Genomic DNA, 25,294 nt, shown 5'->3' on the forward strand with positions numbered 1-25,294 from the left:
ACCTGGACCTATGATCTTGAAAAGGCACTCTCATTCCAAGGATTTTAGTGCTGAAAGTCAGTGGCCCTCAGATAAGGCTCCATAATTAACTGCATTTCTTAGTTTTAATTGTCTAAATAATAATACATCTCCATTAGTTAATTTCAAAGCTGAAAGTTAAAATTCTTCCTTATATTGTTTTACATTTTAAAGAATCTCTTCGCTTTTTGCACGATTGTCTAGTTTGCCATAAAATATAAAGATATGAGAAAATGGGCACCTTTCCAGAGCAATGACGTTTGGCCAGAGCTCTTGAGCCTATTGCTATTCGAAGTGTCTTGAAAGACCGTTAAGAAATAAGGGAGTGAACACTGGAAGGGAGGGGGGGAGTCAGAGCGAAGAATCGACTAGAATGCTCGCGCTTTTTACCTTGCGCGCACTAACTCACGGAGGCTACCCGAGCAACTAACAGACAACATTTGATCTGTGGGAAATATTACAAGAATGTAATGTTCCAGAAAAGCGGAAACAAAACGGGAAAGTCTCGGTGAAAGTGAGAATTGGGGATATGAAGTTTCAAGCCGCAATTTATAGCCTAAGTACCCTGAATGGAAGGCTCATTACCATTTCAGTTGAAGCGACGGTTCAGGAAATGAACACATTTTTGGAGGAAACTCTATTGATATCATCATAATTCTTTCTATCGAAATTGATCACAATAAACACTTGAGATGGAGAGTCGGATTTTGTTTACTTGCATACTGGTTGGAATGTTCCTGCGGAAATCATGTGGTCAAAACTCAGCAACTGAAGAAGGTGAGCATTGCAGGTGGTGGCCGATGGTCTAGTGGTGGGGTGACTGAGAGACTAGGGAGGAGAAGTCAGAGTATCTCCAACTGGTGTTATTATATTAAAGGCACAATACTTGTATCATCTGTCATATAATTTCTACACTGAGTATACAAAGCATTAAGAACACCTGCTCTTTCCATGACAGACTGACCAGGTGAATCCAGGTGAAAGCTATGATCCCTCATTCACGTCACTTGTTAAATCCACTTCAGTCAGTGTAGATGAAGGGGAAGAGACAGGTTAAACAAGGATTTTTAAGCCTTTGAGACATGTGTGCCATTCAGATGGTGAGTGGGAAAGACAAAATATTTAAGTGCCGTTTTGTTTTTCACGCTCAACAGTTTCCAGTGTGTATCAAGAATGGTCCACCACCCGAAGGACATCCAGCTAACTTGACACAACTGTGGGAAGCATTGAAGTCAACATGAGTCATCATCCCTGTAGAATGCTTTTGAAACCTTGTAGAGTCCATGTCCTGATGAATTGAGGCTGTTCTAAAGGCAAATATAAGGAAGGCATTCCTAATGTTTGGTATACTCAGTGTATGTTGATATCTGTTCCTGACTTTAACACTATGTGAAATTGATGTGCTTATTATTCCATGCGATGTAAATTAAAACAAATGATTGATTATAACACCATTAGTAATTATTTAATGCTTGTTACAACCATGCATGTGGTAGTTAGAGCTCATAACATATACTGTAATGGTGAAAACTAAACTTGCTGGTGAGTCAGTTCCATCTGTCAGTGGTCTGTCTTTATGACTCAGTGTAAGTGTACAGTGTACAGACTTCTCACACAGACTTCCATTTATAGAGAATAGACAGGCTTTGACTAACATAGCTTAATTACTTTCTATGCGTCTCACTCAAACATAGAAATCCGTGGCGGTCAGTGCCGTTTATGATGAGGGAGGACAGCATGTTGGAAGACTGTCATTCATATTCCATTCAACCCAGTTCAATGTAACATCGATAGGTTTAGGCTACTACATGATACTCCAATTTTCCCTATATCCATCATGAGGTTGCTACAACCTAGCCTATGAATAAAAGTTTACAACGTAGGTGCACACAGGTTGAGAGAAAAACAGACAGTGACGCATGGCCAGACAGTGACACATTCAATACTGCCTTAAGCTAGATACAGGCAAGAGTGTTTATCTAGGGCGTAATCATTAGTCCAACAATTGCAAATGAGAGTTTCTTTTAGACAAATTCAGGTATTTTTTTTATCTCCGTTTCATTTGCATCCGTTTAAGAAAAGTTTTTCAACAGAATCGGCAGAATGAATACACCCCTGATCACTTTCATAGTAGCCACATTGTATTCATTCTAGCCTCTATGCACTCTCCTCCTCCCTTTGTTTGTGGACTTAAATGAACAATACATCAGCTGTATGTGACCAGGTGAAAAAAAAACTTTCCAAGCCAAACCATGTCATAACCGCAACACACAGCCTACATCATTGTCTCCATATTAGCTAAAGTAACGTCCTAGTCAACATAGCTAATATAACTAATGTGTTAGTAAACCCGCTACAATCATGCAGTAATGCTACAGTGTATAGTTAGTAAGCAGTTAGACCGGCAGGCCCCGGTGACAATACATTAATAAAACGAAAAGCTTACCTTGACTTGGAAGACTTTCAGTGTTGTGTTGGATAGTCATAGCCAGCTAGCTAACATAGCATCCCACTGTTTGAGGTGTTTGAGTAACTAAACTAGCCAGCTGCATTTGCTAGCTAAGTAAGTTAAACTGAAAATGAAAAAAAATTGGTTTCTCTCTCTCGCTTCTCCTTAATTTTTGAAGAAATTAATTTGTTAAACTGTTAAACTATTATCTTTCTCTCTCTTTGAGTCAACTACTCACCATATTTTATGCACTACAGTGCTAGCTAGCTGTAGCTTATGCTTTCAGTACTAGATTAATTCTCTGATCCTTTGATTGGGTGGACAACATGTCAGTTCATGCTGTAAGAGCTCTGATAGGTTGGAGGATGTCCTCCGGTGTCATAATTACTGTGTAAGTTTATGGAAGGGGGTGAGAACCAAGAGCCTTCAAGGTTTTATATTGAAGTTAATGTACCGAGAGGAGAATGGAAGCTAGCTGTTCTCCGGCTACACCATGGTGCTGCCCTACAGAGTGCTGTTGAGGCTACTGTGTTTTAATCAATTATTTGGTAATGTGAATATATTTAGTATAGTTTTATCTAAAAAGGATAACTTTTTCAATGTTTTATCATTTTTATTTTTATGAAATTCACTGAGGAGGATGGTCCAGACCCAAACAGGTTCAGACCCAAACAGTTGGTTTACAGTAAACATAGAGACCAGAGAGACACAGACAGAACTACAGTTTACTGGGGCTTAACATTAGAGGCCATATGTGCAGTGTAACTGCAGCCCCTCCCTCTTAGGGAGCTGGAGTACAAAGTCCAGATGTGCGTGCGTGCTTGAGTGTACACTCGTCTTTCAACACTACACTCTTATCAGTACAGCGACCACACATCGAGTGTCAAATTGAAGCTGGAAAATTAACATGGCACATCTCTCTCGCTCTCTCTCTCTCGCTCTCTCTCTCTGTATATGGGTATACGTCTACTACCGCACATTCCTCTTCTTCTCACAAATGGAACTGCCAATACACACCTCCCCCTTAACATTTCTCTCTCTCTATTCCCACCTCCAACCTACCCTCCTCCTTATACCACCAATATAAGGAGTTCCTACAGTTCTCCCCCTCACCCCTTCTTACTCACTCTCTCACTTTAATGAGAAGCACTGCTCCGTGCTACTGTTATGAAATATGGAACATTTGTAAAATGTTGCCTAGTCTAAATGTTATGACAGTATTTTCATCCATCCCTCATCTGGCCACCCCTCCTCTGATCTATCTCACTTTTTCATCCATTATTTTAGGTTGGCCTGTTTGTTTTGATCTGGTCTTATCGCTTTAATTACTTGTTTTCCACTCATTTCCTTTCTTCGGACAGTTCACACCTCTCCACACATTTTTTCTCTCTTCATTTTGTTTCAGTTTCTCCCGCTTTCAGACTTATGGCATTTTCTATGAAGGTTTTAATGACTGTGGGACAGTGTTGTTCCAAGGAGGTGGATGGTGAGGGGGAGATTCTTTGTGTGTGTGTGTGTGTGTGTGTGTGTGTGTGTGTGTGTGTGTGTGTGTGTGTGTGTGTGTGCACACACATACTGAACAGAAGGAAGACCACTGGAAAAAGTTAAGGGAGGGAGAAGGAATCAGAGAGAGAAAGTTGAAAATAGCAGTGGGTTTTCCCACAGATGCTCCACACAGTCTCAGTGAGTTCTGGGATTGTACTTATCCCAGTAAATGTTTGGCTGGCTATCATTAATAATTAGTTTGCTTCTCTACGGTAAGTTTGTGGGTAAACGAATAACTATACCACATTGTTTCCCTGTTTCCCACATACACTAATTGTAGTGTATCTCACACATCTATTATAAGCACTATGCTTATAGAAAGTTCCCCATCGTGAAGACCCACAGTGGTGTAAATATTGCTTAACTCTGGGAGTATTTAATTCTCAACAGTATGCTGTGACTTATTAATTTTCATATAATATTAGCATTATATTCTATAGCCTATAGATATGAATCTATATTCTATATACCCTATCTCTGTAAAAATCTAGTGGATGTTTGTCCACCACCTGTAACGCTCTCCTTTCCTTTTCTCTCCTCTCAGTGTTGAACTGCTGTGAGGGTGACATCCTCTTCCTATTGGACTCCTCGGGCAGCGTCTCATCCTATGAGTACTCCCGCATGCTGGGCTTCCTGTCCGAGCTCCTCCTCCCCTTCTCATTGGGCGAGGACCAGGTGAGGGTGGGGCTACTGCAGGTGGGCACCCAACCCCGCCTCGAGTTTGGCTTTGACGCCCACAATACCCAATCTGGCCTCCAGGAGGCACTGGGGAACACCAAGGCTCTGAGGGGCGACACCAATACAGAGGAGGCCCTCAGGATGGCCAAGGACTGGGTGCTGAAGCCTGGAGGGGCCGGGGGGGCCAGGACAGAGCTACCCAGGGTTCTAGTGTGGCTGACGGACGGGGTGAAGCCGGGTGATGTGATTGGACCAATGGAGGAGCTGAGAGAGGAGGGCGTGGCCGTTCTGGTGATCTCCACGGGCCACGGGAACTACCAGGTGCTGCGGCAGGTGGTCACCCCACCTGTGGAGTCACACCTGTACTTTGTGGACATCGACGATATGAGTATCATCACCGAGGACCTGAGGGAAGCCATTATTGGTGAGTGTGTGTGGCATTCTGTGTGTGTCCAATTTGATTCCTCAATTGACAGCAATTGACATGGACCTGACACGTTCTTTTGAGCTCTACTCTAGACTTTGCTGCTGTACAAATGCATGTCTCCATTCTACTCCTTTATCACATACCCACTCCTAGAGACTGTGAGACATAGAGGGAATGCAGTGACAGTGTATGTTAGACTGTAATGAGAGAGGGGGGGCTATTAATAAAGAAATTATCCTACCGTGCCCCTCTATGGTGCCAGAGATATATAGAGGGTATTTCTCTGGTCAGATAGAGTAGCAGTCATTTGGACACAATCACTTCCAGTAAACATATGTAGCTCTAAGACAGGATGCATACTGTAGTGATGGGCAGACGCATAGTGTAAATACAGGTTCTTTACGACACAGAAGGAGAAATCCATGGTCCCTCTAGCGAGTGCCTGAAGTTCCTATCCTCTGACACTGAAACCTTTCTTGGGTTTGCTATTTGTTACAGAAGTATCTTCAGAACTGGGTTGTCTATTTCGAGGGGTTTTATGGCATGCAATGTGAATGCATTGGGGAACCCACAGTCTGTGTGTCTGTCTGAGCTTCTCTCTTTCATCCTTTTCCTCCCTCTCTTTTTTGCCATCTTGTTCTGGTTATCCAAGGATGAATGCTCACCAGTGAGAGAAAGGAATCCGCACACTGTGATAATATGGTCGTAAAGGTGTTTAGGCAAGAGGAGGCTGGTGAAGGGAGGATGGCTCAAGTAATAGCTGGAATGGAATGAATGGAACGGTATACCTCCATCGTCCCAATATACCGTTCCATTCATTCAATTTCAGCCATTGCAATGAGCATGTCCTTCAATTTAAAGTGGAGTTTTATATTTCACCAGTGTTTCAGTCCTTCGGTCTCGTTCTGTCTCTCCTCTAACAGAGATCCTCTGGGCTGAACGGCTCCAGGTGCGAGATGTGTCCACAGACAGCGCTGTGCTGCAGTGGCGACCGGTTTTGGCCGGTTTGACCGGCTATTATGACATCCGGTTTGGACCGGCTCCCAGTGGGGGAATGGTTGGAGGAGGAGCAGGGGGGCCTGGTACCAGCCCCAGTACCAGCGGTGGCCAGTACCAGAGACTCACCCGGCCAGGGGACTCTAGCACGGCCAGGCTGACGGGACTAAAGCCAGACACCACCTACACAGCCACACTGACTCCTGAGTCCAACCTGCAGGTGCTCAACCCCCTCTCCGTCACCTTCACCACTAAGCCAGGTAAGAGGTGGCATGTTTACATTTGACATTTACAACATTTACATTGTTAATTGTAACAATGTTGGCTCAGTTGGTTGGAATGTGGTGTCTTTGGGGTGTCTAGCATGGGCACACTGTATACCGAATATTCTTTCGTCACTTTCGACAAAAGCACCTGGTAAATCACCAGATTATATATATTTTAATATTATATTATTACATATAACTTATCGTCTCCTCAGAGGTGTTGAGCCCAGCCGTGGTGACGGTGTCTGATTCAGAGGCCAACAGTGTGAGGGTGAGCTGGGGTCCTCTGCAGCCAGAGTCTGTCCAGAGCTTCCAGGTGGAGTACTCAGCGCTCCCGGGGGGGAAGCTTCACATGACTACTGTGGGCCGGGGGCAGAACTCCACCATGCTGACCAACCTCCAGCCAGACACCCAGTACCTGGTCACCGTGAGCGCCCGTCACTCCTATGGCCAGGAGAGGGCCATGTCTGTAAAAGTGTGCACTGAGGAGGGTAAGGAGCATATAGCATTATGGATATGTTCTTAGGCACAGATGCGGTATGGGATTAGCCTCAAAGTTTTTAAACTGAAGCAATAAAATGGGAAAATGCTAAATGTACTATTACCCTTCACATACCACTGTATAGATGCAGCACGTAGGCCTTTTTCTCTCAATTTAATTTCAATTGCTTTATTGGCATGACGTAACAATGTAAATATTGCTAAAGTGTACTTTGGAAAATGAATCCCCTCCCTCCCTTCTCAGTGAGGCCGGATCTTGCAGACCTGCGGCTGACCACAGTGGGCAGTGACTCTGTGCAGGTGGACTGGAAAGCCAGCATGGACGGCCTCAGGGGCTACTGGCTCACCTGGGAGGGACAGGACGGCCACGGCTCTACCACAGCCCAGCGCTCCTCCTTCTACCTGCCCCCCAACTTACTGTCCACACGTCTGACACACCTGCCCCCCGCCACCAGAGTGTGTGTGTCGCCTGTATACCGGACGACACGCGGGAAGGGCCTCTGCTGCACGGCCCAGTTTTATTCAGGTGAGAGAATGGGCTGCCGCCATTTTGAATGAGGATATGAACCCTTCAGCACTGTTGGTTGGAGTCAGTTAATTTCAGTTGTGTTGAGTTGGTCAATTGGAGCAAACGTGGATATTTTAAAGGCATGTTCAATTGGATCCTAGAATTGGTGCTTTTGAATGCATCCAAGCCAAGGTAAAAAAAAAAAAAAAAAACTCTTTGTTTGGATAAGGATGAGATTTGAATTACATTTTGAATCTGAAAAGGTTGTCATAATGATGAGACCAAGGCACAGCGTGAGTAGAGTTCCACATAATATTTATAAACTGAAACTCACCTAACAAAACAACAAGCGAAACGCTACTGATGTGCACTAAGGCAACTATACAGAGACAAGATCCCACAACACAAATGAGGAAAATGGCTACCTAAATAAGATCCCCAATCAGAGACAACGATAAACAGATGTCGTGATTGGGAACCATATCAGGCCAACATAGCCATACAAAAACCCCTAGACATACAGAACCCTAGACATACAAAAACTAGAGTACCCACCCTAGTCACACCCTGACCTAACCAAAATATATAGAGGTAGAGGTAGTCTTTTTATTGCCCATATTACAACATTGATTCACTGGTAGCATGTCGCCAGGACTCCTGAGAATTGTTTTAACAACTCCAAAATAGTTCCTGCTAGACAGGATGTTTCTATAAAGAAATGTATGAGCCTAATAGTAAAGACATGTAATTTAACTGTCAAAATACATTTTGATGACCTTTTAATTTGGCATGAACTTTACCAGTCATGATGTTTTCATCTTATTGTCAAACAAATTAATTCAAAAAGTACGGTACAGGCATATGTTCGTCCAGTCCTCTAAAATAAATTCAGCAACCAAACAGTGCACTGTGCACTCCGCCATTTGATGAATGGAAAGAGACATCTGTTAGAAAGTTGGTTGCAATTTCAGTTTAATCCACCAGAAAAGACAGAACAAATAATACAACAACTATTGTGATTAAACGCAAATATACTAACTCATTGATAAAAAAACAACATTAAAAACAGAAAAAAAAAAAAGAGGTATAATCTTTGTAAATGATATCATAAATATGACTGGTGGAGTTATGTCACACATGCAGCTAACAAAAATATATGGAATTGTCTGCTCTACACAAAATTACAATCAACTAATTGCCCTGCGTTAAAGACCAACATTGGTTAAAGAAAATTGTGATAAATAAAAAAGTATACCACTTTTATTTAAGGACCAAATAATTGACAGCTGTGTCATATAGATTGTAAAATAGTTGAAGTGATTTTCGATGTACCGATTCCATGGCACATTTTATGAACTGATACGCCAAATGACTTTTTCTATTTAAATTATACAAAATTCTTGCAACCAATAGAATGTTATATATGGGGATACAACCATCCCAGCTCTGCAGATTTTTATGCGAAGAGACAATCAATACTGTCCATATGTAGCTTGTTTTTGATCGCAGGTCCAGGAATGGCCGAAGAATTGCAACATTTACCTGGGCTAACTCTGCAGATAGCACTACTGGGTGATTTGAAAAGTCATAGTCAATCGATCAATAATGTAATAATACTTTTAGCAAAAATGTTTTGTTAATTTACAATCTGTAGAAACTATGAGAATAGAAGCGATCAGAACTTTTCTTTATTTTTCAAGTAACAGACACATCTCAACATCAACTGTTCAGAGGAGACTTTGTGAATCAGGCCTTCATGGTCAAATTGTTGCAAAGAAACCACTACTAAAGGACACTAATGAGAAGAAGATATGTGAGATGTTTTGGTTCCAACCGCCGTGTCTTTGCGAGCGCAGAGTAGGTGAACGGATGATCTCCACATGTGTAGTTCCAACAGTGAAGCATGGAGGAGGTGATGGTGTGGGGGTGCTTTGTTGGTGACACTGTCAGTGATTTATTTACAATTCAAGGCACACTTAACCAGCATGGCTACCACAGCATTCTGAAGCAGCACGCCATCCCACCTGGTTTGCACTTAGTGGGACTATCATTTGTTTTTCATCAGGACAATGACCCAACACACCTCCAGGCTGTGTAAGGGCTATTTGACCAAGAAGGAGAGTGATGAAGTGCTGCATCAGATGACCTGGCCTCCACAATCACCCAACCTCAACCCAATTGAGATGGTTTGGGATGAGTTGGACCGCAGAGTGAAAGAAAAGCAGCCGACAAGTGCTTAGCATATGTGGGAACTCCTTCAAGATAGTTGGAAAAGTATTCCAGGTGAAGCTGGTTGAGAGAATGTCAATAATGTGCAAAGCTGTCATCAAGGCAAAGGGTGGCTTCTTTGAAGAATCTGAAATATCAAATATATTTTGATTTGTTTAACACTTTTTGGGTTACTACATGATTCCATGTGTTATTTTATAGTTTTGATTTCTTCACTATTATTCTACACTGTAGAAAATAGTAAAAATAAATAAAAACCCTTGAATGAGTAGGTGTGTCCAAACTTTTGACTGGTACTGTATATATACAGTGCCTTCGGAAAGTATTCAGATCCCTTTACTTTTTCCAAATGTTGTTACGTTACAGCCTTATTCTGAAATTGATTAAATAAAAACATTATTTATGTAAGTATTCAAACCCATTGCTATGAGATTCGAAGTTGAGCTCAGGTGCATCCTGTTTCCATTGATCATCCTTGATGTTTCTACAACTTGATTGGAGACCTCCTGTGGTAAATTCAATTGATTGGACATGATTTATAAAGGCACACAACTGTCTATTAAAAGGTCCCACAGTTGACAGTGCATGTCACAGCAAAAACCAAGCCATGAGATCAAAGGAATTGTCCGTAGAGCTCCGAGACAGGATTGTGTCAAGGCACAGAATGGAAGAAGTTTGGAACCACCAAGACTCTTCCTAGAGCTGGCTGCCAGGCCAAACTGAGAATTCGGGGGAGAAGGGCTTTCGTCAGGGAGGTGACCAAGGACCCGATGGTCATTCTGAGAGAGCTCTAGAGTTCCTCTGTGCAGATGGGAGAACCTTCCAGAAGGACAACCATCTCTGCAGCACTCCACCAATCAGGCCTTTATGGTAGTGGCCAGACGGAAGCCACTCCTCAGTAAAAGGCACATGACAGCCCACTTGGAGTTTGCCAAAAGGCAACTAAAGGACTCTCAGGCCATGAGAAAGAAGATTCTCTGGTCCGATGAAATCAAGATTGAACTCTTTGGCTTTAATGCCAAGCGTCACGTCTGGAGGAGACCTGGCACCACCCCAACGTGAAGCATGGTGGTGGCAGCATCATCATCATGCTGTAGGGATGTTTTTCAGCGGCATGGACTGGGAGACTAGTCAGGATCGAGGCAAAGATAAACGGAGCAAAGTACAGAGAGATCCTTCATGAAAACCTGCTCCAGAGCACTCAGGACCTCAGACTGGGGCGAAGGTTCACCTTCCAACAGGACAACGACCCTAAGCACACAGCCAAGACAACGCAGGAGTGGCTTCGCGACAAGTCTCTGAATGTCCTTGAGTGGCCCAGCCAGAGCCCGAACTTGAACCCGATCGAACATCTCTGGAGAAACCTGAAAATAGCTGTGCATCAACACTCCCCATCCAACCTTACAGAGCTTGAGAGGATCTGCAGAGAAAATGAGAGAAACTCCCCAAATACAGGTGTGCCAAGCTTGTGGCGTGATACCGAAGAAGACTGGAGGCTGTAGTCGCTGCCAAAGGTGCTTCAACAAAGTACTGAGTAAAGGGTCTGAATACTTATGTAAATGTGATATTTCTGTTTTTGTATTATTTATAAAATTGCAAACATTTCTAAAAGCCTGTTTTTGCTTTGTAATTAAGGCGAGATTGTGTGTTGATTGATGAGGGGGGGGAAACGATGTAATCCATTTTAGAATAAGGCTGTAACGTAACAAAATGTGGAAAAAGTCAAGGGGTCTGAATACTTTCCGAAGCCACAGTATATATAAATTTACAAAAATATATGGGGGATTGGAAATGATGCAGACAATTATATTGATGGAAGCTACAATATATCTGCAATATTAAAGCTGATCTGCCCCTAAACAAAACAAAAATACAAAAAGAGACGTGTTACAAAACACCAAAAAGTCTAATTACATTCGGCGTCTTGCTGAAGAAAGGACCTTTTTTGTTGAAAGAAAAGTTGGGACCCCTGAAAAGGGGCTGAGATACGTGACTGTCCCGGGATAACAAATGCAGCCACATGTGAATTTCTTTTTTAAACCATGACACAGAGGTAGGGGTGTGTGTTTAATTTGGAATAAGCTTTCATTTTAATATTTTCCACTGTAGCAGTACAAATTGCATTTGAAACAAATAGGAGAATGGTTAAATACGTATTTTTTAGAGACCCCCCCTCCAAGTTTGACATTGTTGCATCTAGTTCATGTCTCATTCTGGGGGTCTAAGACCCCAATTGGGCCCTCCGTAATTAGCACTCTGCCACTAGATTCTGTCTGACCCCAAAGTAACCACACCAAAAAGTAGTTGTGGTTATGGCTACTGGGGTTTCTATGGCAACTAACTAACAGTGTTCATTACAGTTTGACATGGTATGCCTCTTGGCTTGCTACTGGGAAGGTCTGGTGTAAGGTTTTAATGTGCGTCTGTTTCCTTCTGCCTTTCAGATGCATCGGCTTGGGGCCACAGATCATAACATTGCTGAGTTTAACAGGCACTGTACTATGGCAAGGATGGAGGGAGGAAGGAGAAGAACAGATAGAAGAACAATACATCTGAACTTGCATCCCTCTCTCAGTTCATTCTATCCTCTCTGGACATCATCCACAATACACGAGGCCTTTGGCTTACAAAGCACTTGTGTTTAATAGATACTGATACAATACATATAGGCTTACTGTACTATAAAACTGTTGCTCTATTAGTCAGCACCCTAACTGAACTGTGGGTTGCAATCTTCTGCAATGCAGACATCTTGATTTTCACATATTGCCTAAAACCTGTAATCACACCTCAAACATTTGTTTGTTTGACTGTTTGTTTTTGATATGATCTTAAGATAGAGGTTGGCCAAGCATAGCAGTCTAGATCAAGCTAATTCTGGTTTGCGGTATCATACAAGTTGTAGTTTTAATCAAAAAGATTAACGTACAGTAACACATTTTTCGAGCGCACAGAGAGCAACTATGCAATATACTTTCAATGTTTCCCAAGGCACCCACCCCTAATATTTTGTAACATTGAATACATGTGTGCGCAAACTCAGCTTAGACTTTAATTGAAGGGCAAGTGAACACAGAACCCTTAATAACAGAGAGGAACTATTTTGAACTAATTACAAATCCCAAACAGATTCTCTATGTGGCTACACTGATAAAACTACTAGTGAGATGTTGCAGATGTGTTTTTGATAAAGAATGGTCACACTGATATTTTCCAGGATTGCTTTGACTCATCATCACCAACACTTATACATGGAGGTATTGGCAAACTGTTACATTGGATGATGCTGTATTCAGTCATACAGGTTGGCCATTGAACCAGGGGGTATCATAAGTATTCATACCCCTTGACTTTTTCCACATTTTGTTGTGTTACAAAGTGGGATTAAAATGGATTTAATTGTCTTTTTTTTGTCAACAATCTACATAAAATAATCTGTTATGTCATAGTGGAAGAAAAATTCTAACATTTGTAAGAAATAGAGTAATATATCTTGATTAGATAAATATTCAACCCCCTGAGTCAGTACATGTTAGAAGCACCTTTGGCAGCAATTACAACTGTGAGTCTTTCTGGGTAAATCTCTAAGAACTTTGCATACCTGGATTGTACAATATTTGCACATTATTCTTCAATTTGCAAGTCTTGCCATAGATTTTCAAGCCGATTTAAGTCAAAACTGGAGCAAGACCACACAGTAACATTCAATGTAATCTTGGTAAGCAACTCCAGTGTATATTTTGGCCTTGTGTTTTAGGTTTTTGTCCTGTGAAAGTTGAATTTGTCTCCCAGTGTCTGTTGGAAAGCAGACTGAACCAGGTTTTCCATTAGGATTTTTCCTGTGCGTAGCTCTATTCCGGAGCTTTTTATCCTAAAAAACTCCCTAGTCCTTGCTGATGACACCATGCTTGAAAATATGAAGATTGGTATTCAGTGATGTGTTGGATTTGTCCCAAACACGTTTTGTTTTCAGGACATAAAGTTAATTTCTTTGGCAAATTAAAAAAAAAGAATAGTTTTACTTGAGTGCCTTATTGCAAACAGGATGCATGTTTTGGAATATTTTTTATTCTGTACAGGCTTCTTTCTTTTCACTCCATCATTTAGGTTAGTATTGTGGTGTAACTACAATGTTGTTGATCCATCCTAAGTTTTCTGTAATCACAGCCATTAAACTCTGTAACTGTTTCAAAGTCACCTTTGGCCTCATGGTGAAATCCCTGAGCAGCTTCCTTCCTCTCCGGCAACTGAGTTAGGAAGGACGCATGCATGCCCGCGGGAAGATGTTTTGGGTTAGGGGTGCGGGTTGAGGGACGGGGGGGTGCCGAGGAGTATTTTTGTTTGCTCATACAGGATCAATAAAGGCCTAGTTAATCATTTGTGTGATTTTTTTCAAATGTATTTATTTATCAGGGGGTGATGCAGCACCCTTACTTCCAGCAGCTATGATATCTTTGTAGTGACTGGGTGTATTAATACAGCATCCAAAGTGTAATTAATAACTTCACCATGCTCAAAGGGATATTCAATATCTGCTTTTGTTTTACCCATCTACCAATAGGTGCCCTTCTTTGTGAGGCGTTGGAAAACCTCTCTGGTCTTTGTGTTGGATCGGTGTTTGAAATTCACTGCTCAACTGAGGTATTTTTCGTATGTGTGGGGTACATTATTCAAAAATAATGTTAAACACTATTATTGAGTCCATACAACTTATTATGTGACTTGTTAAGCCTAAATGTACTCCTGAACTAATTTACGCTTGCCTAAACAAAGGGAGTGAATACTTATGCAACAACTAGATTTTAGTTATTTCATTTGTAAACATTTGTAAAATTTAATTTTCACTTTGACATTATAGAGTATCTTGTGTAGATCACCATTACATCTATTTCAATCCTACTTTGTAACACAACAACATTAAAAAAATCTAAAGGGGATGAATACTTATGATGCCCACTCCACTGTAGGTATGCAGAGGAAATATAAATGATTTTACCAAATTCCTTTGACCATGTTCATACTGTAATGTGTGGAGATCTGTTCACAGTATCTGGCTCTCTTTACTGCTGGTCTCTGCTGCCTCCCTGTGGAAGTTGTACTGATGCGTTTTAGATCTACATTTTTAGATGCGTTCAAGGTTCTAGGTTGGTTCATATTCAATAAATTGGGAGTTGTACATCAGTTAAGACACAGGGACTGAATGCCTTTGACTATTTATTGAGGATCGGGATGCTGATTGGAGGAATTCATTAAGGAAGGGTTGATAACAAAAGGGATTGCAGAAATTAGGATGAATGTGAATCAGATGTATGCCCCGCCTTTGCTGATTGGCGAGGAAAAGCGATTGGTTGGAAATGGAGGTTGTCATAGGATGAGTTTTATTTCATGGCCCTCACAATATTCAAATTTTCTCTTCTCCCTCTTTGCCATTTTTGCCTCCTGCTTTTTTTCTTTTAATTGTTGCTTCCTTATTTTCTTCTGCCTCTTTCTTCTCTTTTAATTGCTTTTTTCTCCTCAGCTCTCTTTTTTGCCTCCTACTGCACTTGCTTCTTTTCCTCCTCCTGTTCCCACACTATCCTTCTCTTATATTTTCTCCCTCTCTTTATCCCTCATTCTCTGTTTCTCCCAACACCTTTTCTCCTCCTTTCCCATTATCACCTGTTCTGTCTTTTTGCCTTTTCTTCCCTGCTTTTGCCTTCTGCTGCAATTTCTTGAGGATCTGCTGTTTGTTCTTTAACTCCTGTTCTATGAATTGTCTTTGTTGTTTAACACCAGTCTCTCCTCTTCATCACCCTCATTATCACTCAGAGGTTTCTTTCTCTTTTTTTCTCACTCTCCTTTAGGGACTCCTTTCCCTTCCTCCTCTCTTCCTCAGTTTCACTGTTACTCCTGAGAGGTTGTCTCTTGTGCAGCAGTCTCCTCATTCTGGAGGATATTTCTCAGAGGGAGTCCATAGATTCAGTCTCACCCACTGAGTCCTTCTCAGAGGTTACAACCCCGGGAGGTCCAGAGCAGGAGCAGCCATTGGCGAGGACAGCAGGAGGGGCTTGGCGTGTGGTACTGGAGGATGGCACTGAGGGCTTGGGGGGAAGAGATGCTGGGGCACGCTCCCTGGTCTGTCCAGGGTGAGGTGCAGCTGGGTATGGCAAGGGGGGGGGGGGGGGGGGCATGCATGTCTGGCTGGCTTTTGAAAATACCAGCTCTGCCCTGAGAAAGGATGGGCAGAGTTGGGATGCATGATGGAGGAGGCTGACTGCTGCTTCACCACTCTGTGTGGAGCCAGACAGAGGGGTGGACAGATAGACGAAAATACAGACGGAATTTAACCCGACTCTAACCTTACCCAGAGGCCAAAGCTGGTTCGAAAGTACATCATTATTACAATGAAATGACCCCCATCTACAAAACAGAGGATGATGATCTGGCCTTACCTCCTCCTGTATGGCTCTCAAAGTTTTCAGCTCCTCCCAGATTATCTCATGTCCATCCCTCTCTTTTTCTGAAACGTGTTCACTCCCACACGTCCTCCTGCGAGTCAGCCCTGCTCTGAAGGAAGATGGGAAGAGTTGGGAAATCGGGATTCTGAATGGAGGAGGCAGATGGCTGATTCACCTCGCCACTCTGTGTGGAGACAGACAGAAAGGCAACATCATAGAAGATCTCCCAGTGGCCATTCCACAGTCCTCTTCCCCATTACAGATACAGGAAATATCAGAATGGTCAGTTCTATCTGGGAGGCTTGGGACCTCCCTACCCCATTGAAGTTGACATTTAAAATGGTTAAGGTTAGGGTTAGGTAAGGGTTAGGGTTTAGAGTAGGGACGTCCGAAGGAACCCGGATAGCACTGACCTATACAGAATAAATATATTTTTCTCCCTCGGTCTCCTGCTGTTTCATGGTCACACCATCCCACACCTCCTCCATATTTTTCTGCATTTTTGTCTGAAAGGCTTCTGTCTCAGTCTGTAAGGCTTTCATTTTAGTCCTTGTAACACAATTGAAGGTAAGCGCCAGGTGCAGACAATGTTGAAGTAACAAAAGTTTATTAAATCAAACACGAGCAGTCAAAGGTAAGGACGGCAGGCAGGCTCAGAGTCAGGTCAGGCAGAGGTCGGTAATCCAGAGTAGCGGAGCAAAGGTACAGGACGGTAGACAGGGTCAGGGCAGGCAGAAGGTCAAAACAGGCACTATAGACGGGACAGGAGCAAGGGGGAAAACACTGGGAGGTATGAATGAACAAAACGACTGGCAACAGACAAACAGAGAATACAGGTATAAACAGACAGGGGATCATGGGGAAGATGGGCGACACCTGGAGGGGGGTGGAGACAATCACAAAGACAGCTGAAACAGATCAGGGTGTGAGAGTACACCCCCCTCCGACGTCCTACCTGGGCGCATATCTGGTTGACCGGGGTGTTGCCATTGGAAAGCCGCGACGAGGCCTGGGTCCAGGATGTCTCTGGCGGGGACCCAACACCTCTCCTCTGGGCCACAACCCTCCCAGTCAACCAGGTACTGGAACCCCCTTCCCCGAGGTCGAACCCTCAGGAGACGCCTCACCGTGTAAGCAGGTTGGCCGTAGATGAGAAGGGAGAGAGGGGTGGGCCTGGAAACAGGAGACAAAGGGCTGTGAGACATGGGTTTAACTCTGGACACATGAAAGGTAGGATGTACACGAAGGGTCCGGGGCAACAGAAGATGAACAGCAGAGGGGCTAATGATTTTGGAGATGGGAAACGGATCGATAAACCGGGGGGAGAGTTTTCCGGATTCCACCCAGAGGGGCAGATCCCAGGTTGACAGCCGTATCTTCTGCCCGAGACGATACCGGGGACCCGGGGTCCAGTGGCAATACGCTTGTCATACCTGGAGGTGGTCTTGAGGAGGGCCGACAGGGCTCTCCTCCAGGTAGGTACGACGACAGTGGCGGACAAACATCTGGGCAGAATGAATGCCGACCTCATCTTCCTGCTCAGGGAAGAGCTGGGGCTGATACCTCAGGGAACACTCAAAAGAAGATAGGCCCGTGGCAGAGCAGGGAAGGGTGTTGCGGGTGTATTCGACCCACACCAGCTGCTGGCTCCAGGTGGTGGGGTTGATGGAGACTAGGCAGTGCAGAGTAGTCTCCAGATCCTGGTTGGCTCGCTCCGACTGGCCGTTGGACTGTGGGTTGAATCCGGAGGACAGGCTGGCCGTCGACCCAATGAGGGTGCAGAACGCCTTCCAGAACTGAGACGAGAACTGAGGGCCCCGGTCAGAGACCATGTTAGGATGGCGGTCTTGCCATCAGATGGAGGAAGACTCATAACAAAGTCCAGGGAGATGTGGGACCAGGGATGGTGAGGGACAGGCAGAGGTTGGAGGAGACCAGCCGGAGCTTGTCGAGGAGTCTTGTGGAGACGTCAGGGACCATGGTGGGCCACCCAAAGCTTTGTTGCACAAAAGCCAGGGTCCAGGACCACGGAGCGGAACGCGTCAGGCACGAACATCCGGTTATCTGGACCCCCCTGGGGTTTCGGCTGGGAACACTGTGCCTCCCGGACCTGTTAACCTATACCCCAGCTGAGTGCCGTCACCAGGCACGAGGTGGGAAGGATGGTCTCAGGCTCCAGGGTAATAGCCGTGGGGCTATAACGGTGAGACAGTGCATCCGGGTTGACATTCTTGGACCCCTGCCAATATGAGAGGGAGAAGTTGAACCGTGTGAACAGCAGGGCCCATCTAGCTTGCCTGGAGTTGAGGCATTTGGCGGTGTGGAGATACTCCAGATTTGTGTGGTCGGTCCATACGATGAACGGGTGTTCCGCCCCTTCCAGCCAGTGCCTCTATTCTACCAACGCCATCTTGACTGCAAGAAGGTCACGATTTCCCACATCGTAGTTTTTCTCTGTGGCTTTGAGGCGATGGGAGAAAAAGGCGTAGGGATATAGCTTCAGGTCCAATGCTGGGACAGGACTGTCCCCACTCCTACATCAGACGCATCGGCCTCTACCACGAACTGAAGGGAAAGTTGAACCAGGATGGGAGCTGTGGTGAAGCGATGTTTTAGGCCCGGTCAGCAGCAGGGGACCACGTGAACAGAACCTTGGGAGAGGGGAGTGCTGACAAGGGGGAAGCCAGGGTGCTGTAACCCCGGATAAAGCGGCGATAGAAGTTGGCAGACCCCAGGAATCGTTGCAGCTGCACCCTGGACGAAGGCTAGGGCCAGTCCACCACCACTCTCACCTTCCTGTGATCCATCTGGACACTCCCAGCGGAGATGATGCACCCCAGAAAGGGGATGGTGGAGCGATGGAACTCGCACCTCTCTGCCTTAACAAACAGCTGGTTCTCCAGGAGTTGTTGAAGAACCTGTCGGACGTGGAGCACATGTCCTTGGGGGGAGCGGGAGAAGACGAGGATGTCATCAATGTAGACAAAGATGAACCAGTTCAACATGTCGCGGAGAACATAATTTACCAGAGCCTGTAACACAACAGGGGCGTTGGTGAGGCCAAATGGCATGACCAAATACACATAGTGGCCGCTGGCCGTGTTGAAGGTGGTCTTCCACTCATCCCCCTCCCGTATCCGCACTAGGTGGTAGGCGTCCGTAGATCCAGCTTGGAAAACAAGGTGGCCCCCTGAAGCCGCTCGAAGGCCAAGGAGATGAGTGGTAGTGGGTAGCGGTTCTTCACCATTATGTCATTGAGTCCCCGGTAGTCGATGCCCGGACGCAGGGTCTTGTCCCTCTTCTCCACAAAGAACCCGGCGCCGGCAGGAGAAGACGAAGGACGTATAAATCCTGCAGCTAGGGAGTCCCCAATATAGGTGTCTATAGCCTTGGTCTCCGGTCCCGACAGCAAGTACAGTCGTCCCCGGGTGGAGTGGTGCTAGGGAGAAGGTCAATCCCGCAGTCATATGGTCGGTGCGGTGGAAGCGAAGTGTCCCGGGCCTTGTTGAACACCTCCTGAAGATCCTGGTACTCCACGGGAATGGCAGAGACGTCCGGGGCACCTTTCGAGGCACCAGGAAGACGTCCCGGGGAAGGTTGCGCTGACCTCAGACAATGGCCGTGGCAGAACGGACTCCAGCCAATGATGGCACCAGTTGATGAGGTGATTGTGTCGCTGGAGCCAGGAGAATCCCAAAACCACGGGAATCTGAGGAGACTTGATGAGCAGGAATTGAATAGTCTCGCTGTGATTACCTGACACCTGTAGGTTGATGGGAGTGGTATTATGTGTGACCCAGCCCGTCCAGCGCTCTAACATCCATGGGAGTGGAGAGGGGATGAGTGGGGATGTTCAGCTCGGAAGCCAGGGTAGTGTCCAATAAGCTCTCATCGGCCCCAGAGTCAATGAGGACCTGGAGAGATTTGGACTGGTTTTCCCTCAGTAGAATGGCATGAAAAGGGTTTTGTACAAGGGAAGCAGGAAAGTTCTCCATATGGCTCACCAGAGTACTCGCTCCTACCAGTGAGCCTGGTCTTTTTAAAGGACAAGAGGACACAAAATGACCAATACAGGCAACCCTTCATGTTGATCCTGAATTGCCGTTCCACTAGCAACAGCCCAGCTCTACCTAGTTGCATAGGCTCAGGAGCGGTGACTAAGCCTTCTTCGGTGACTCTCGGGGAAGGTCGGGAGGCCTCGGGTTCTCTCAGCAATGGGATCGTCGGGGACTTCCGGGATTATTCGGAGGCAAGGTGAAATCCCTGGATATCAGCGTGATGAGATGGATCACTCCAAGATAACCTGAGGGGAAGGAAGAGGGGGAAGCCCGAAAACGAGAACACATTGAACTAGAACAGACAGGTGCTCTGCTCTCTATTGAAGCTTCCCGGGGGGGTGGTAAGCGGGGCTCCCGAGAAGGTGCCATGACCGATGAGACGGCACTGCAAGCAGCTGGGTTACTGAGGGGTTGTGGGGTTACCACCGTGGTAGGCTGCCTCCCAGACAACCCGCGGAAATGCTCCAGCAAAATGTCCAATGCAAGGTCATGGTGTTCAACATTTGGACCCCCTCCATAAGGCCACGGATCAGTTCCTCATAATTCCCGATGGTGGCTCCTTGGGAGGAGATGGCGTCGCACAGCTGGACCGGGTTTGCTGGGTCAGTCATGGCTAGTTTGTACTAACACGTTTGAAGGTAAGACCCAGGTGAAGACGATGTCGAAATAACAAAAGTTTATTAAATTGAACACGGGATGTCAAAGGTAAGGACGGCAGGCAGGCTCAGAGTCAGGTCAGGCAGAGATCAGTAATCCAGAGTAGCGGGGCAAAGGTGCAGGACTGCAGACAGGATCAGGACAGGCAGAAAGGTCAAAACTAAAAAAACAAGAACTAGAAAACAGGCACTATAGACAGGACAGGAGCAAGGGGGAAAACGCTGGTAGGTATGAATGAACAAAACGAACTGGCAACAGACAAACAAAGAATACAGGTATAAATACACGGGGGATAATGGGCGACACCTGGAGGGGGGTAGAGATAATCACAAAGACAGGTGAAAAAAGATCAGGGTGTGACACCTTGCTGCTATTCCATGTTGGAGAATCTTGAACATTGCTGTCTCCATCTTCTGGCTGAGCTCTGTCAGCTTCTGGTCGAACTCAGAAAGCACATTTCAAAATTCCAGAAGTGAATTTGACAAATATTTTCTAATATACACTACAGGTCGAAAGTTTTAGAACACCTACTCATTCAAGGGTGTTTCTTAATTTTTCTTATTTTCTACATTATATATTAATAGTGAAGACATCAAAACTGTGAAATAACACATATGGAATCATGTAGTAACCAAATAAATGTGAAGCAAATCTAAATATACACTGCTCAAAAAAATAAAGGGAACACTTAAACAACACAATGTATCTCCAAGTCAATCACACTTCTGTGAAATCAAACTGCCCACTTAGGAAGCAACACTGATTGACAATAAATTTCACATGCTGTTGTGCAAATGGAATAGACAAAAGGTGGAAATTATAGGCAATTAGCAAGACACCCCCAAAAAAGGAGTGATTCTGCAGGTGGTGACCACAGACCACTTCTCAGTTCCTATGCTTCCTGGCTGATGTTTTGGTCACTTTTGAATGCTGGCGGTGCTCTCACTCTAGTGGTAGCATGAGACGGAGTCTACAACCCACACAAGTGGCTCAGGTAGTGCAGTTCATCCAGGATGGCACATCAATGCGAGCTGTGGCAAAAAGGTTTGCTGTGTCTGTCAGCATAGTGTCCAGAGCATGGAGGCGCTACCAGGAGACAGGCCAGTACATCAGGAGACGTGGAGGAGGCCGTAGGAGGGCAACAACCCAGCAGCAGGACCGCTACCTCCGCCTTCTTGCAAGGAGGTGCCCTGCCAGCGCCCTGCAAAATGACCTCCAGCAGGCCACAAATGTAACTGTCACGCCCTGACCTTAGAGAGCCTTTTTATGTCTCTATTTGGTTTGGTCAGGGTGTGATTTGGGGTGGGCATTCTATGCTTTGTTTTCTATGTTTCTTTATATCTATGTTTTGGCACTATAGCCCTGTAAGCTTCACGGTTGTTTCTTTCGTTTGTTGTTTTGTTGGCGACATTTTAAATAAAAAGGAAAATGTACGTTAACCACGCTACACTTTGGTCTTCCTTTAACGACGGCTGTGACAGAACTACCCACCCCCAAGGGACCAAGCAGCGTGGCTGGGAGGAGCAGCGCTATCTGGAGGAATGGACATGGGAGGAGATATTGGAAGGCAAGGGACCCTGGGCACAGGCTGGTGAATTTTGCCATCCTAAAGAGGAACTGGAGGCAGCTAAAGCAGAGCGGCGACGCTACGAGGAATTGGCACAGCGGAGTATGCACAAGAGGGGGGGAACACGGGGAGTGTGGCTGAGTCAGGGTATAGACCTGAGCCAACTCCCTGTGCTTATCGGAAGGAGCGTGGTACTGGTCAGCCACCGTGTTATGCGGGCTAGGGCTAGGGTTAGGGCTAGGGTGAGCATCCAGCCAGGATGGATGGTGCCGGCTCTGCGCACTGTGTCTCCGGTGCGTCTGCACATCCCAGTGCGTCCCGTGCCAGGGCGAAGATAACCATCCAGCCAGGACAGGTTGTGCAGGCTCTACGCTCGAGACCTCCAGTGCGCCTCCACGGCCCAGTGTATCCGGTGCCTCCGCCAAGAACCAAGCCTCCAGTATGTCTCCCCAGCCTGGTGAGCCCTGTGGCAGCTCCACATACCAGACTGCCCATACGTCTCCTCACTCCAGTGATGATCCATGGCAAGAAGCCTCCAGTGATGATCCATGGCAAGAAGCCTCCAGTGATGATCCATGGCACGAAGCCTCCCGTGATGATCCATGGCAAGAAGCCTCCAGTGATGATCCATGGCAAGAAGCCTCCAGTGATGATCCATGGCAAGAAGCCTCCAGTGATGATCCATGGCACGAAGGCTCCAGTGAGGAGTCATGGCACGAAGCCCGCAACGAGGGTCCCCGGTCCGGAGTCTCCAGCGACGGTCTCCAGTCCGGAGTCTCTAACAACGGTCTCCAGTCCGGAGCCTCCAGCGACGCTCCCCAGTCCGGGGCCCGCAACAAGGGTCCCCAGTCCGGAGCCTCCAGCAACGGTCCCCAGCCTGGAGCCTCCAGCGACGGTCCCCAGTCCGGGGCCCGCAACGAGGGTCCCCAGTCCGGATTCTCCAGCAACGGTCCCCAGTCCGGGGCCCGCAACGAGGGTCCCCAGTCCGGAGTCTCCAGCAACGGTCCCCAGTCCGGAGCCCGCAACGAGGGTACCCAGTCCGGAGTCTCCAGCAACGGTCTCCAGCCCGGAGCCTCCAGCGACGGTCCCCAGTCCGGAGCCTCCAGCGACGGTCCCCAGTCTGGGGCTCGCAACGAGGGTCCCCAGTCCGGAGCCTCCAGCGACGGTACCCAGTCCGGGGCCCGCAACAAGGGTCCCCAGTCGGGGAGCCTCCAGCGACGGTCTCCAGTCCGGAGCTTCCAGCGACGGTCCCCAGTCCGGAGCCTCCAACGAGGGTCCCCAGTTCGGGGCCCGCAACGAGAGTCCCCAATCCAGGGCCCGCAACGAGGGTCCCCAGTCCGGGGTCGGCGACGAGGGTCCCCGCACCAGAGGTGCCACCAAAGTGGGGTGAACCAGAGGTGGAACGGGGTCTACGTCCCGCACCAGAGCCGCCACCGCGGATAGATGCCCACCCAGACCCTCCACTATAGGTTCAGGTTTTGCGGCCGGAGTCCGCACCTTTGGGGGGGGGGGGGGGGGTACTGTCACGCCCTGACCTTAGAGAGCCTTTTTATGTCTCTATTTGGTTTGGTCAGGGTGTGATTTGGGGTGGGCATTCTATGCTTTGTTTTCTATGTTTCTTTATTTCTATGTTTTGGCCGGGTATGGTTCTCAATCAGGGACAGCTGTCTATCGTTGTCTCTGATTGGGAATCATACTTAGGTAGCCCTTTTTCCCTCCTTTCAGTGTGGGTAGTTAACTTTGTTTGTGGCACTATAGCCCTGTAAGCTTCACGATTGTTTCTTTCGTTTGTTGGCGACACTTTAAACAAAAAGGAAAATGTACGCTCACCACGCTGCACTTTGGTCTTCCTTTAACGACGGCCGTGACACAGAGATAACATGAATTGTCGTTTTGTTAGATGAAATCCTTTTTATATCCTAAAAAGGTCCAAATAGCATGCACGATCGATTTTGTATTTCCACTCGTTCAATTTGAAAAGAAAGAAATCTGTGAAAATCTCACCCTAAACGTTGTTTCAATGAGTCAAATCACTTTTATATGTATTCCTCAGAGATCCTAGAACGTAACCAGACTTCACTATATCATTAGGTGTGTACTATATCCTATAGGACACCATATTTGGTCAGAGAGCGACGCCTTTATGGCACGCCGATGACGCGGGCGGTCTTCACTTGAACGACTGTATCTTTGTCAAATAAGCACCAATCGAGGTCAAACAAAGCTAGCTAGATAGCCAATGAGTTGAGCTTTACGGGAGTATCCGGAAACCTTTTGCGGCATCATGCATTTTCCTTTTGGACAAAAATTCTAAGAGTATTCAGAGTTATGAAGTTATGAAAACTGGTTGTTTTGCAAATGTTGAACTTATAATATGGCTACTAATACTGGAAAAGCTAAATCAAAGTCCAAGTATACAGATTTGAGGATATTCTTGCAGAAAAAAATGTAATATGAATGCAAATGTCTCTTTCACGATTTGCCCATATGTACCTGGGTGACTTCACACTAAATGTCCTGTAGCTCGCTCATACTTCAAGTTTTCCATCTGAAACTTTGCACATACACTGCTGCCATCTTGCGGACACCACCACCAGAGTGATGGCTTTCTCTTGCATTTCAAAGATGGTGGTAGAAAAAAAATGGTTGTTTTTTTCTTTGTATTGTCTTCTACTAGATCTATTGTGTTATATCCTCCTACATTCAATTCACATTTCCACAAACTTCAAAGTGTTTTCTTTCAAATGGTACCAAGAATATGCATATCCTTGTTTCAGGGCCTGAGGTACGGGCAGTTAGATTTGGGTATGTCATTTTCCCCTCTCGCGCCCATTTCCCATATACCCTAGGTGCGTAAAACAGAGAAGGCAAAAAACCTGCTTTCAAAATAAAAGTCACACTAAACTGTCAAATATACAGTGAGAATAGAAAGCTCATACAAGAAAATAAAAGTCCAAA

The 25,294-nt window shown here is 45.8% G+C and overlaps 1 protein-coding gene across 2 annotated transcripts in view; it reads left to right on the forward strand.

Moving 5' to 3' along the window:
• Positions 1–13,994, forward strand: part of vwa1 (von Willebrand factor A domain containing 1) — a 48,064-nt gene extending 34,070 nt beyond the window's left edge. Inside the window, exons 1-6 of one of the 2 annotated variants that reach the window (XM_055892482.1) lie at positions 363–795; positions 4,557–5,114; positions 6,041–6,373; positions 6,595–6,870; positions 7,125–7,406; positions 12,062–13,994. In XM_055892482.1, the coding sequence (XP_055748457.1) occupies positions 711–795; positions 4,557–5,114; positions 6,041–6,373; positions 6,595–6,870; positions 7,125–7,406; positions 12,062–12,090 (1,563 nt within the window). In that variant the 5' untranslated portion in view covers positions 363–710 and the 3' untranslated portion in view covers positions 12,091–13,994. Of the gene's footprint in view, positions 1–362; positions 796–4,556; positions 5,115–6,040; positions 6,374–6,594; positions 6,871–7,124; positions 7,407–12,061 lie in introns of those variants that run through there. The other variant, XM_055892483.1, reaches the window with a different exon arrangement.
• Positions 13,995–25,294: the final 11,300 nt, after the last annotated feature.

The sequence above is a fragment of the Salvelinus fontinalis genome, chromosome 31 (assembly GCF_029448725.1).
Source record: "Salvelinus fontinalis isolate EN_2023a chromosome 31, ASM2944872v1, whole genome shotgun sequence".
Classification (NCBI taxonomy): Eukaryota; Metazoa; Chordata; class Actinopteri; order Salmoniformes; family Salmonidae; genus Salvelinus; species Salvelinus fontinalis.